Source organism: Nelusetta ayraudi, unplaced genomic scaffold, assembly GCF_046127955.1.
Source record: "Nelusetta ayraudi isolate G7.1 ecotype Tasmania unplaced genomic scaffold, CSIRO-AGI_Nayr_v1 ptg000011l, whole genome shotgun sequence".
NCBI classification, from domain to species: Eukaryota; Metazoa; Chordata; class Actinopteri; order Tetraodontiformes; family Monacanthidae; genus Nelusetta; species Nelusetta ayraudi.
In genome coordinates, this window is record NW_027466061.1 from 3,934,718 (window position 1) to 3,948,343 (window position 13,626).

General features: G+C 42.2%; 2 protein-coding genes across 2 annotated transcripts; both read left to right on the top strand.

The window, feature by feature from the left end:
* Window positions 1-408: 408 nt before the first annotated feature.
* Window positions 409-8,739, top strand: dhx33 (DEAH (Asp-Glu-Ala-His) box polypeptide 33). Its single transcript, XM_076020117.1, has 12 exons — window positions 409-794; window positions 1,050-1,210; window positions 1,937-2,164; window positions 2,250-2,420; window positions 3,825-4,010; window positions 4,181-4,292; window positions 4,760-4,919; window positions 5,031-5,119; window positions 5,206-5,333; window positions 5,482-5,685; window positions 5,774-5,860; window positions 7,067-8,739. The coding sequence occupies exons 1-12, from the start codon at window positions 581-583 to the stop codon at window positions 7,373-7,375; spliced, it is 2,049 nt and encodes a 682-aa protein (XP_075876232.1). The 5' UTR covers window positions 409-580; the 3' UTR covers window positions 7,376-8,739.
* Window positions 8,740-9,349: 610 nt separating this feature from the next.
* Window positions 9,350-11,539, top strand: c1qbp (complement component 1, q subcomponent binding protein). Its single transcript, XM_076020124.1, has 6 exons — window positions 9,350-9,738; window positions 10,296-10,446; window positions 10,542-10,632; window positions 10,739-10,834; window positions 10,926-11,051; window positions 11,140-11,539. The coding sequence occupies exons 1-6, from the start codon at window positions 9,486-9,488 to the stop codon at window positions 11,287-11,289; spliced, it is 867 nt and encodes a 288-aa protein (XP_075876239.1). The 5' UTR covers window positions 9,350-9,485; the 3' UTR covers window positions 11,290-11,539.
* The last annotated feature ends 2,087 nt before the right edge of the window (window positions 11,540-13,626 follow it).

Here is a 13,626-nt window from a genome sequence, read left to right on the forward strand (position 1 = left end):
GTAGACTCAACACACTCCCATAATTCTTTGAATTCACGTTGCTTTCCTGATCTTAACTGATACATTTATTTTTGATTTAATTTGCATCTGTAAAGAACGTAAATACAGTAGTATACACCTTAACAGTAGTGTGCGGCACTCCATTTATTTGTCAAGCCACACCACTTCCTCTAAACAATTTAATAAATAACCCACACTACAGTTTCTATGTCACTGACCTTGCAAAGCAGAATTAAAACCTCAGTTTGTTTCTCACGTAGTTTATTCTCTGATAGTTTCAAACCACTTCAGCTGAAAGAAGGTGGCCCGCCTAGGTTTGCACTGGCCCGGCCAAATTAGAATTTTAGCCCACGGCACTGCACACAGATCAACATGCAGACACTCCCGCGAGCCAATCGCGCACGCCCACGTGACGTCATCCACATGCGCCGAATGTTTACCGCGTGGGGAGAAATTTGGCAGAGCTAGCAAAACATCCAGTCAGTCTGGGAGTAATAATACAACTTCTGCAGTCGTCTGTTACTCAAAAGGGAAAGACACAAAACGTTGGAACGCTTTTCACAGCCACTCTTTCCAGAACATGCCCCACGACCCCGACCCTCCTCCGGCTAAGAAATTTAAGCCGGGGTCCGTTTTCTTTCGCTTCGATAAGAATAAGCCTGGAATGCTGCTGCCCAGGAAGGAGAATGTCACCGCCGCTCCGATAGACGTCCAGAGGAAACGGCTGCCTATCTACCAAGCTAAACCGCAACTGCTGAACCAGCTGAGGCAGCTTCACAGCGCCATCCTGATAGGTGAGCAGCGGCTAGCAGCGGCTAGCTTCCACCTCTGCACCCGTTAGCTGCCAGTGTGCGACTCACGGAAAGGAAAAAGTCCACCAGATTTGTCCCCTCATTCATTTCCTATGGCTCAATTTCATGGACATTTTGTTTGTTTGTTCTAATTTTCGCAACTGCCGTTTTAAGCGTCTACATTTGGTGGGTTACACTCCACCTAGTGGAACACGTGTCTCGTTTCCGTAAACAAAGTTGTGACTTGACACCCTGCAGGGGAGACCGGCTCGGGGAAGACCACTCAGATCCCCCAGTACCTGTACGAGGGGGGCATCGGGAGACAGGGGGTCGTTGCCATCACCCAGCCCCGACGAGTGGCTGCCATCTCCCTCGCAGCGAGGGTCGCAGAGGAGAAGAGGACTCAGCTCGGCAAGCTGGTATGCAAGCCCACCAAAGTACCTGACAGGGAATAGCACAGTGATGATGTCTACGTCGATTGCAAACCCTTCACATGGAAGCAAGCTGGAGGATGTACTGTATATACCTGCTGATTGCTCCTCCTGCCTGTTGACCCGTATCATTTCTATATATTCCTGCCTCTTCAGAACAGTGAAAATCCATTGGCAACAGTTGTGCTTTTATCAATCAATCATTAGAGCACATTTGCAATGAAGCAACGTATTTCTGGTGACAATGCAATGGAGTTTTCTTTTGTTTTTTTGTTTTTTTGTTTTTTTACCCATGTAATTGTGAATTTGACATGGACAAATGAACATATTATCCATCTCATGTAGTGCTTTGCAGTGCAGTTAAGTGTAATCATAGCTGGCCCAGACATCTAACCACTGCACTGGCCGAACGTTTTCCATCAATGAAATTCCAGAATGATTCCAGAATGAGGATTAATCTCAATGTTGTGATACTGTGTTGAACTAACACATGACCGTTTTGAGTTGCCTAATCCTGAATTGTTGTTTTTTTGTTGTTGTTTTTTTTTAAACGTAAAATTATTATTTTTTAAATGTAAAATAAATCACGTAAAATTGTCTTTTACGTGATTTTGTCATTTGAGTCATCATAAGTCCAAAATTTTCATTGTGTTTTTTGAATTCTTCCTCAGCCACACACACACTCAACTCTTATCTGAACTGTGCAATTTTTAGGTTGGCTACACTGTGCGTTTTGAGGATGTCACCTCCTCTGAGACCAAGCTCAAATTCATGACAGATGGGATGCTCTTGCGCGAGGCCATTGGGGACCCCCTGCTGCTGCGCTACACTGTGGTGGTCCTGGATGAAGCCCACGAGCGAACGGTGCACACCGACGTGCTGTTCGGGGTGGTTAAGACCGCTCAGCGCAGGCGCAGAGAACTAAACAAGGTTCCCCTGAAGGTAGATGGACTCTTAATGTTCTGAACTCACTCATATTCTGCGTCTCTTTGCATGCTGTAACCAATGCCTTGTCTGTCCCGCGCAGGTCATAGTGATGTCCGCCACCATGGATGTGGATCTGTTTTCGGAGTATTTCAACAAGTCGCCTGTGCTGTACCTGGAGGGCAGGCAGCATCCCATTCAGATCTACTACACCAAGCAGCCCCAGTCTGATTATCTGCAAGCTGCTCTCATCTCCATCTTCCAGATCCATCAGGTAGTTCTCAGTAGCTGCGTTTCCGTTACAGTTTGTCACAAAATAAATGGCATATTTCTAGAATTCCAACAAAGTACAATTCCGAGTTGCCCGTTTTTTCTTTTGAATGGTGTGAAGCGCCAAAGACGTAACTTTCGTAAAATCTCATCCCACGAAATTTGTTTGTTTACGTTTGTTTGCTGTCTAGAATGGTTGTTATATTTTTGTCTTTGATTACTTGTAAAAAATATTCCGTCCCCTCCTCCGTCCAAACATAACGCACGATTTTCACGTAAAGTGAACTGGGCACGTGTCCCCCACACATCACATCCGGCGACGCGTAAATGCAAAAAAAGGTGTTCCATGACACTTTTGCGATTTACCTCTATATGGATGCGTCTGAAAAACCACCTCATGAGAGCCGAAGGACCTTTCAGCCATATTTGAGGGTTTCCATTATCAGTTTTTTATTGCGATATTTAGGTTTTGCGCAGTTCTAGGGGTCATGGAAACGCAGCTAGTGTTTGGACAAACAGTGCTCACATGTATTGCTGCTTTAAGTCACTGATAACATTAATTTCAAACTTAAAGTATATGGCACCCCTTTGAGACAAAACCCTCTGAATGATTTGACGTAGATAGCGAGTAAAGGCAAAATAGTCAATGACAATTAATGCCAAGATGGTACCAACGTCAGACAGATTTTGTACAGATTTGACAGCCTTCTACCCGAGATGCATTTTCTTAACTGTCACACAAATGTGCTTTTTGCCATCAGTGACAGCAGCACCACCAGCAGTGGCTGGCTGTGTCCTTTGTGTCTGTTGCTGTTTTGCCTCCAGTGTGCAAAGGTCTTCAGATAAATCAAAGAGATGAGCAGAAAATGGGATGGTGTCACAATAAATCTAGCATATAAAAAACACTTTAAGAAGCAATGTGAAAAAAAACAGTTGATGATTCTGTCTTTACTCTCTGATAGAAGCGTAGGCTCTGAAAAAGAGAACATAGGATTACATTAAGATTTTGAGTAGCCAAAGAGTCCTGACCAGCGGATCTAAGGCTGCAACTGGATCCTTGTTATGTTGTATAGTTTGACTTCATGACTGGCTTAAAAAGTTATCAAGTTCAAACATCAATTCTGAAATAAACTTGTTTAAAACCTTAGCTTAGCTGTATCCTGCTGACTTAACAAACTGACCAGTATTTAAGTACTTTGCTTTGATTGGAGGTTAATGCCCCCCCCCCCCCCCACACACACACACACACTCACAGAGGCAGCTGATTGCAGAATGTGTTTTTTCATCCCCTCTTTTCCTTTTAGCTCTATATGAAACAGTTCCCTGCATCTCACAATGTTCCTGCGCACTGACGATTGCTCTTGATGCCCTTGTTTTTTTGGGGGGTTTTGTTGTTGTTTTTGCGCAGGAGGCCCCTCAGTCCCATGACATCTTGGTCTTCATGACGGGCCAGGAGGAGATCGAGGCTCTGGCGAGGACGTGCCGTGACATCGCAAAGCACTTGCCCGACAGCTGCGGCCCCATGGTAGTGATCCCTCTGTACGCGTCGCTGCCTCCGACTCAGCAGCTCAGGGTCTTCCAGCCGGCTCCCAAGGTAAAGCTGGCAGGGCCGGGGCGTGCTGGCGCTGCGACGTCCTCATCTGTGAGCTGCTGCTCTCAGCTGGCAGACAGGCGCAAACCCGACTGTTTTGGCTGCCATTAGTCCTATATTTGCTCATTGCTGTTTGACCTGATTGTAAATGTTCTCTTTGCTTTCTGTTCCAGGGCAGTAGGAAGGTCATCCTGTCAACCAACATCGCCGAGACGTCCGTCACAATCTCTGGAATCAAATATGTCATTGACACGGGGATGGTGAAGGCCAAACGCTTCAATCCTGGTAACAATTGACCAATTGTCAAAGATTCTGTAGAACTTAACTCTGTTGCCCAAAAATCAGTCAAGTGTCGCTTTGAATAAGGCAAACGATTAACTGGTGCAGTGAAACTACAACTGATTTATTAAATTTCGGTTTCTAGGTTTTCATTTTAGGAATGCATTTTGTAGGAATGTTCTGACTATTCATATTTTATTTTGAATAGTGTTCAATGCCTGCGTAATTGCAAAAGTGTTGCTTGGTTAAAGGCGAAAACATCTAATTTTAACATGTTTTATGACCGTTAACATCAACCAAACTTTAAAAAATAAAGTTACAATGGACATTTCCTTATGTTTTTAAACAATTATATATGAATTACGGTGATAATATAAGCTTCAGAAAATCACCTCATGATTCTAGCCCCCAATATTACATTTCATGCCTTTAATTTTCTTTTGTCTAAAGCACAAAGTTATGCTGTGTTTCAGACAGCGGGCTGGAGGTGCTGGCAGTGCAGCGGGTCTCCAAAGCCCAGGCCTGGCAGCGGTCCGGCCGGGCCGGCAGAGAGGACTCGGGCTCCTGCTACCGTCTCTACACCGAGCAGGAATTTGACAACCTCATCCCCATGACGGTCCCGGAGATCCAGAGGTACTGCTGGGACTGTCTTGCCACTCGGATGGGTGACAAAGACTGTGTTAAGTAGTATTCAGGCCAGCGGGTCAACAATCCTGTTCTCGTTTGCGTCCGTTCACGCCGCAGGTGCAACTTAGCCGGTGTGATGCTGCAGCTCATGGCTCTGGGGATTCCAGATGTGATGAATTTCGATTTCATGTCCAAGCCCTCTCCAGGTAAACTGCAGCAGCACAACCACGGGGCTCTGCTCTATATCGAAACGACACAGTAGGTTGACGAACCCCCTTTTTCTTCAACTTAGAGTCTGTGCGTTCTGCTGTGGAGCATTTGGAGCTGCTGGGAGCTGTGGAGAGGAAGGAGGGCCAGGTTCTCCTCACTGCTCTGGGAAAGAAGATGGCCAGTTTCCCTCTGGAGCCCCGATATGCCAAGGTAAAAAAAAAAAAAAAAACCTTGAGTAGATTCTTAAATATAATTTGGTGTTTTTCTGTGTTTTGTTAAACCTTCTATTCTGTTGATGTAAAGCTCACTCACAACCTAGCTGGAGAATCAGTAGTGACTCATTTGCTCTGTCTCACAGACCATCCTGCTGTCCCCCGAGTTCTCCTGCTCCGAGGAGGTCCTGTGCATCGTATCCCTGCTATCAGTGGACAGCGTGCTTTACAACCCCCCCGCACGGCGGGAAGAGGTGCACGCTGTGCGCAAGAAGTTCACCTCCAGTGAAGGAGACCACATGACGCTGCTCAACATCTACAGAGCTTTTAAGAAAGTCAGCGGCAACAAGGTGAGGGAGGGCAAAGCCGCCAGGGAAAGCGTCGGTGCAGTCGTGTTGTCGAGCGGCCGTTTGAACGCAACGCCGACTTGTTTTGCAGGAGTGGTGTCGGGAGAACTTTGTCAACAGCAGGAACATGAGCCTGGTGAAAGAAGTGCTGGCGCAACTCAAAGATATCTGCCTTAAGGTAAGCAAACCTTCATGTTACATGAGGATTATGAGAATAACCATCTCGGGACACCACCCGCTGTCCAGAATATTTAGGATATTTTTAAGAGGAGGAGAAGAATCTTCAGGGTTTTTTTTACGTTGCACTACAACTATTTTTCACATCAGCCAAAAAACAGACGGCTAACGGATGAGGGAACTGCATCATTGCGCTCCACTTTTTTTTTACCCTTTTTTCTTTTTTACTTTTTTGTTTATCAGTCGTTTTTATTTTTTTCATTAAGTGCACAACAGAAGTTTAACCCCTTCTGGGATATGATGGAATGTAGAAGAGCTTTAGAGAAATGGTGAACGAATTGATCAATATTTTTTGTTGTTGTTGTTGTTGTTGTTGCTGCTGAGTTTAGCCCGTCACTGAATAATCAGTCGGTAATGCACAGTCAAGCTTCATAGGCTGACTGAGTAATGTATTTGATTCTTAGCTGGAAGAATGTTTACCAAGAAAAGGGTAAATGAAAAATAGCTTGTTTCTGATCACTGTCACTGGTTAGTACTTGTGTACTGGTTAGTACTTGGGTTCTAAGATTTGACCGAGACGCCAGACCAGGAGCAGATGGATGGAGTGTTTTGGTGACCCACCTCATAGAAGAAATAAATATATGATGGTATATGTAGAAAACGTGCTTTAATGTCGATTTAAAATGAACAAAAGCAAAGTTACAACAGCTCTTTATTGAAATGGCTCGTAAAACACTGAAAGAATTGATGAAATAAAGCTTCATTATTGCTTACTCACTATTAATATAATTTCATTAAGTTTGGCGGGCCGGATTAAAAAGCTTAACGGGCCGCTTGTGCCCCCCCCCCCCCGGGCCATTGTTTGCCCCCATGCCTGGTTTAACTGCATAACTTTTAGCTCACATTAAGTGTTCTGATGATTCTGTTGTTTTTACTTCTGAGCAAATATGGATGTTGGTCATAGTTGATAACATTTATCTAACAGAAACATTAACCAAGTTGACTGGTGTCCACAGCTGCTCTGCTCTGCTGTGCGTCACAAAGAAAAGTTTGAAAGCAGATTTTTAAACATCAGCCATCCTGGATGATTATTATGGAGAATATCTGATAAACATTATGATTGAGCAGAATACACTGTATAAGATTTTTTGGATATTTGACTCACTTTTTGCCTGTTTTCTGGCTTTTTTTTTTTTTTTTTTAACAGCTGAATGTGAAGCTGCAGTCGTGCGGCGCCGAGACGGAGAACGTCCGCCGCTGCCTGGCGCACGGAATGTTCGTCAACGCCGCCGAGCTCCAGCCCGACGGCAGCTACTTGGCCCTGGACACCCACCAGCCCGTCACCATCCACCCTTCCTCCGTCCTCTTTCAGGCCAAGCCAGCGTACGTGGTCTTCAACGAGCTGCTGCACACGTCCCGCTGCTACATGAGGGACCTGTGCTTGGTGGACGCCGACTGGCTGCTGGAAGCGGCGCCCGAATACTTTGGCCGCAAACTGCGACACACCAAGAGCTAGCAGGCAGAGGGGCGGCGCTGCACTGACACTCACGGTCAAATCACACAGTGACGTTCACGGGAAACGTACTCTCTTCGCCGAGCATAGTCTGGATGAAGAGACTAGACTTTACAATCAGGACTGACTTTTTTCAGTGTTTCATATCTCTGGATGTTACTACCTCCCCATGGACACGCACACAGCGTGTACCACTGCAGGATTGGTCTGCATCGTGAGGCCCCTCTATTTTTTCTGACTTTTTGAGAGTCAGATTTTAATAAACTTTTCTAAGCAAAGGTTGTTCGGCCATGCCAGTATTTCACTTTGTACTTCAACCACCTGTTTGAGACTTCAGAAAGATCTTACTTTGCATGCCAGGTAGCTTACATTTGGAATGATCTCACTGGAGCACATACATGTGATTTATTCGTAGTTCTTCATATATATTCTTGTACCAATCAAATCAGACTTAAGTCAGTGTTAATGTCACCTACTATTGTTTAGACTATCCGCCAAACAAGTAGATCAGCCAGTATTTGGTCTGGTTAACACACTTTTAAATAGTAAGTGAGGAATTTGTCACATTTTTGTCTCTGGGCAGTCTTAATTTGACCTTTTTATCTGCGTTTTAGATGATACAAAGTGGTCTTAAAGGGTTTTATATATGCAAGGACAGCTGATCTGTCTTTATCTTAAGAGATGTAATTACAAAACTATGTAAATCACCAAAGTTGTGGTTAATGTAAGCACTTTTATGTCACAGTGACATGAACTCCCTCTGCAATTCTTCTACATGGGACACTCATCTTGTTGTCCTCCTCGCATGCTTGTTCTTCAGTTCACGATTGTAATACTAGTGTTCCCAAATACATGCACATCTGACAAAACGGCATGCCTTACTCTCCAGGTTCTACTCGTTGCTGTTGTGTGTTACTCAGTCTCTACTCAGAATGAACCCAGATGTATGCTGACAACCTGTGTATGCAATGCATGGAGATTTTCTAGAACTTTGTAGAATTATTTGTTGTGTTCAGGAATAACTCAGACGCTCTTCTTTCTTTCACTCAACTCTCAGGACTGTACAATACACAGTGAAACCTGCATACATGACAGAAGCAGTTATTTACTTTTGAATACACAAAATTGCCAAATGCATCTGGTGTCGCCAAAGCAAATATGTTTGCATCTACATTATTAGAAACTTTGATGTATGAAGTTGTTCTCTTCTTTCTCAAAGGAAAATTTGGCCATTCAAGAGCTGCATGTTTTGAATTTTGTCAATTCTAATGCACGCCTTTGACGAAATCACAAAGCACATTTAATATTGTTTTGTAATGTCTTAAGTAATCTTTATTGAAATAATTTCTAATAAACATTTAACTCACTGGTCTGAAGATTTAATGGTAAATGAAGCATGAAGTTTTCTCTCGGTGGAAATACACCGTGAGGACGCAAACGCGACTCAATAACAGTTCTCTTATATTGTGAGAAACGGCGCCATCTTCTGGTAAATCGTGGAATAAAACGAGAACGTTGCTCGTCTCAATCTCAAGCAAATACGCAACATGACCTTCTATTCTGTCCGTTTGTAGCAAGAAACTTGTTTTATGTAGTCTATTGTTTAGGTTGACGGTACATCATTAGTGGCGCACTCGGACTGTAAAAAAAACAAAAGTTTTATTTATTTATTTATTTATTTTTTAAAAGAAGGTTTTGTTCGGTTCTCTTGTCAAAAAAGAGTACGTTGTCTTCATCGAGCCAAAGAGGGCGCTGTGGAGTTGCTAGTGGCATAGCACTACCGATATATTTTTCCCTTGATTAAGACATATACATTTAATAAAATCTGAAACAACACGTCACTAATAGCACTATAAAAAAATACGTAAACATATATATATTTTTTTACATTATCTTTACAAAGAATTTTAAGGTTCCTTTTTCTTTATTTTATCCCGTACAGTATTATTTCCGGGGCACAGGTCATAGTTAAGATAGGTCAATGTGTCCTTCCCCACGTGTTTACTGTCAAGCCGCCGCCGTCGCAGCAGCAGTAGTAGAGGTGCTAGCCGGTTACTGCTAGTCCAGTCGTCTTATTACTTGTCGGTGTTTATTGTAGTACTTATTTAGCACCATGCTTAAATCGGTTGTCCGTACCGTCGGGGCCGCTGTACGCGTTACTCACGCCACCGCTTCCACAGCCCGGGCGCTGCCTCGTAGCTGCCCGACACTGTGTTCTCCAAGTTCGGCAACCACTCGGCCCTTCACCCGGTCGCTGTGGCTGCTGAACAACAACGGCGCCTCTTCGGGATACAGACCCAAACTAATTACTTCTAAACTGTTGAGTCCCTCGGTATCGTGTGGATGTGGAGGGCTACACACAGAAGGTACGTGGTGATGTAAGACACAGTTAGCCGGCAGGTTGCTTTATCCATCATACTGCTAGATGATTGCATGGCTGTTGAGTGGAGGCTTGCAGTGCCAAGAACATCTCTGGATAAATTAAAACTCTTGTTTATGGTACTATTTCGCTTTGAAAGACGTTATGTAACTGGGTTTTACTAACCTGGGCCCCTACCATCACAAATCATGAAATAACATTGAGATACTTTCTTACAAGCAAGCTGTCGCTGTCAATCACCTTCAAGGATGTACTCAGGTGTCAGTTAAAGTAAAAGTCATACCATCAACAGCTTTGGTGAAGACATCCATCTTAGTGTTTTATATTTCAGGTACATAGTTTACGTGCGTATATTACTAATTGTAATATTACCCTGTATCTACCATGTTATGGATGAAATTTAGTTATACTAACTGAATTTGGTCAGGGTCAGCATTGGTGTGTGGCAGCGGTGTCTGCAGGATTGCATCAGCTTAAGCCATTTGAGTATTTGAGTCAAACTGCCAGCCCCACATCAAACCTTGCACTCTTTATTTCTAACAGGCGACAAAGCTTTCAGTGGTTTCCTGTCCGATGAAATCAAAGAAGAGAAAAAGATCCAGAAAAACAAAAGCCTCCCAAAGATGTCCGGAGGCTGGGAACTGCAGATGAACGGCACAGAGACAAAACTCACAAGGAGTGTCGCAGGGGAGAAGTAAGTTTGTCAAATGTTTTTTTTTTTTTGGCTAACCCATTCTTTGACCCATTCTTTCTCTTTAGTAACCCTGTCTGTTGTCTTTTGTTTCACAGAATCTCTGTCACGTTCAATGTGAACAACAGTATCCCTCCAAACTTTGAGGAAGAGGCAGAGCAAGGGCAGCAAAAGTCAGGAGAAGAGGAGGTGTGTTGAACCCAAGCAGATTTGTTGAATTTGCATTTTTAAGAATCATTTTGCTCACTGTTTGCGAGAAATGAATTGTAAAGTATTATAATGCTTTTTCTTTCAGCCAGAAATTGTGTCTTCTCCAAACTTTGTTGTCGAAGTAACAAAACAGGCCTCAAAACATTCCCTGGTGTTTGACTGTCATTTCCCTGAAGACGAGGTATGCAAAGATGAAAACCAGCAGCATATTTTTTCCCTTCCAGTCCAAGTTTTATTCAGTTTGCTGTATTTATTTTATTTATTTTTTCTAGATGAGTCATGGTGAGGGAGAGGAAGAGAGCGACATCTTTGCCATCCGCGAGGTCAGCTTCCAGCCAGAGGGAGATACGGAGTGGAAGGAGACCAGTTACACTCTCAACACCGACTCTCTTGACTGGGTAAGGTTTTTCTAACAGACATGAACAGATGCTAGTTAAAATAGCACTTAACAATACCGAGAGTGGCTGTTAACAAATGTATTTTCAGGCTCTGTACGACCACCTCATGGACTTCTTGGCTGACCGGGGGGTCGACAACACCTTTGCTGATGAACTCATTGAGCTTAGCACTGCTGTTGAGCATCAAGAGTACATCAAGTTCCTCGAGGACCTCGACGGCTTTATCAAGTGTAACTAATGTAAAATGCGAGTTCTTTTCCCTGTCGATTAAATCTCCCCCCTTTGTAGAAGAGGAAGGTGTGATAGTACAGCAAGACAAAAGCACCGGTTGGTTGATTTAACAGTGTTGACAACAAGGGACTGATTTGTTTTAGCCAGGCAGTTGTTCAATACTTGGCTGCAGTTCATCTGTCTTTTTTTCAGACATTTATTTTGTTGTAAGTTAAAGATTGTTGAAATAAACATGTCAATATCATAAAAATACAGGATATATAAATGTGCTCGAGCTACATTTTTTAAAGTCTCTCCTCTGATCATTATTGTAGAGGTTTAGTCCAGGACTTGTCAACATGAAACTGCTCTCAGGACAATGAAGTGACTGAAGTCAGACAGAAAGGAAGGAAGGAAGAAGGAGAACCAAAACAATCTACAAAATCTGTCTTAACATGTCAGCTTCAGCCTTTGCAACAGACTGCTTTTGAGTTTCACAGACATTTATCTGTATAAATTGACACTATGACAGATCAAAGTGTGAAGTCTAAACTTAAATTGAAATACGTCAGCATAATTAGAAAATAAATGGACAGTATATTTCAAATAAAATAATTTCATACTATAAAATCTTTTTTGTTTGATTTTTGGAACGCTAATATTAAGATTATGAAACTAATTGTATTGTATGTAAGTTGTATACGAAGGCAAAAATAGGGAAATTGCAAAGGGCTGTATCAGTTATCGTGCAAACTAACTTGAATTTTTCTGGTAAAAAACAAACAAACCCTGAAGCATTGCAATTTAGTTATGGTCTCATTGGTCTCCATTAGATTGCGGGGATGACTGCAATCTAAATTTGACCAAACTTCCAAACCAAACTCAGAAAGCATAGTGTGTGTTTTTATGCAACAAAGACAACTGAAAAACATCACATGACACAAGAAAACTGTAATTTCTTAAACAAAGATAATCAAAGCAGAGATGCCTTAAGAGAAAAAAAGGTTGCTTAATAGCATGTTGCCTTATAGCAAAGGCACAAATGTAATAAAAATTGAGGGGTGAACATAATTCAATTCTATTGAACCGCCCAGTCATACTTTATTTAAGACTCAGATTGCAAAACAAACTAAACAACAGGAGTCCTGAAAGCAAGAGAAACAGTTTACCAATGGAGCCCTGACTGCACACTGTGTGCTGACTATAAATGTGCCAACAACCATTGGTGGTTCTACATGTGGGACTACCAGGATCAGTCCCCATGGCCTCTGTCCTGACTGAATAATAAATTGATTACTACATAAGGATGAAATGTGCTTGTGCCAAAACCAGAACTATGTGCAAAGCCTTGCACTGCATTGCTCGTGGTGCTGTCTTTTTTGGAGACATGATAGCAGCAAGTTTCCTGTTGCAAGAGCCAAATTGCACAAGTTCAGCATAATATTTTCACCTTGTAAGTTATTTGTTGCAAACGTAACTGTGTTACTGTTGTTTCCTTCTTCGACAATGAAATCAAGTGGTAAATGTCTGGTCTCACTATGTCTAGAATTGCTCAGCAAACTCATCAAAACAAATATTGATCAGATATCACAATGGTTTGATGATGTGAATTAAAAAAATACATTTGGGTAGTTTAGTAATCCACGTACATTCATGTTCTAGATTCAAGCTGATCCAATTCATTGAGTCATACCTACAATGTTTGTTAATGTTTTTTTGTTTTTGTTTTTGTTTTTTAAACTCATTCAATTGTGCAAGACTGTCGTCACTCTTCCAGTAAGCTCTGTCTGCGGTAGTCTCTCCACTGGGAAACTGATAAAAACATATATGCGGTCCAGCATTATTGATGATCGACAGTAGTCTTGGTATCGTGAGTATAAAATACAGAAGGACTAGGGCCTTGGATCCTCACATATTGGTTGACAACTTTGCCGGACAACACAACTGCACCTTAGTGCTAGGATTGTGAACGGCAGGAAACCTAATCAATCTAGATAAAAGCACTATTTTTGTAAAACGTGATCAAGTTCAAATGTTTTTTTTTTTATTGCAACACTGGCTTTGATAACGTTGTAGTTTCACTTGATACAAGTTTTGTAAAATAAAAAAATAAACATAATTTGTTTGATTTCAATTTCAAGTGAAATATAGTGCTTATATATATATATATATATATATATATATATATATATATATATATATATATATATATATATATATATATATATATATATATATATATATATATATATGATTAGAGCCAACTTGCCACCCCACCACACACACGCCACTGCCGACGACATTTTGGTTGCCGTATGGTGAATTTTCCCGTCATAAAGGGGGTGGGAGTTGTCAAAACCTGAAG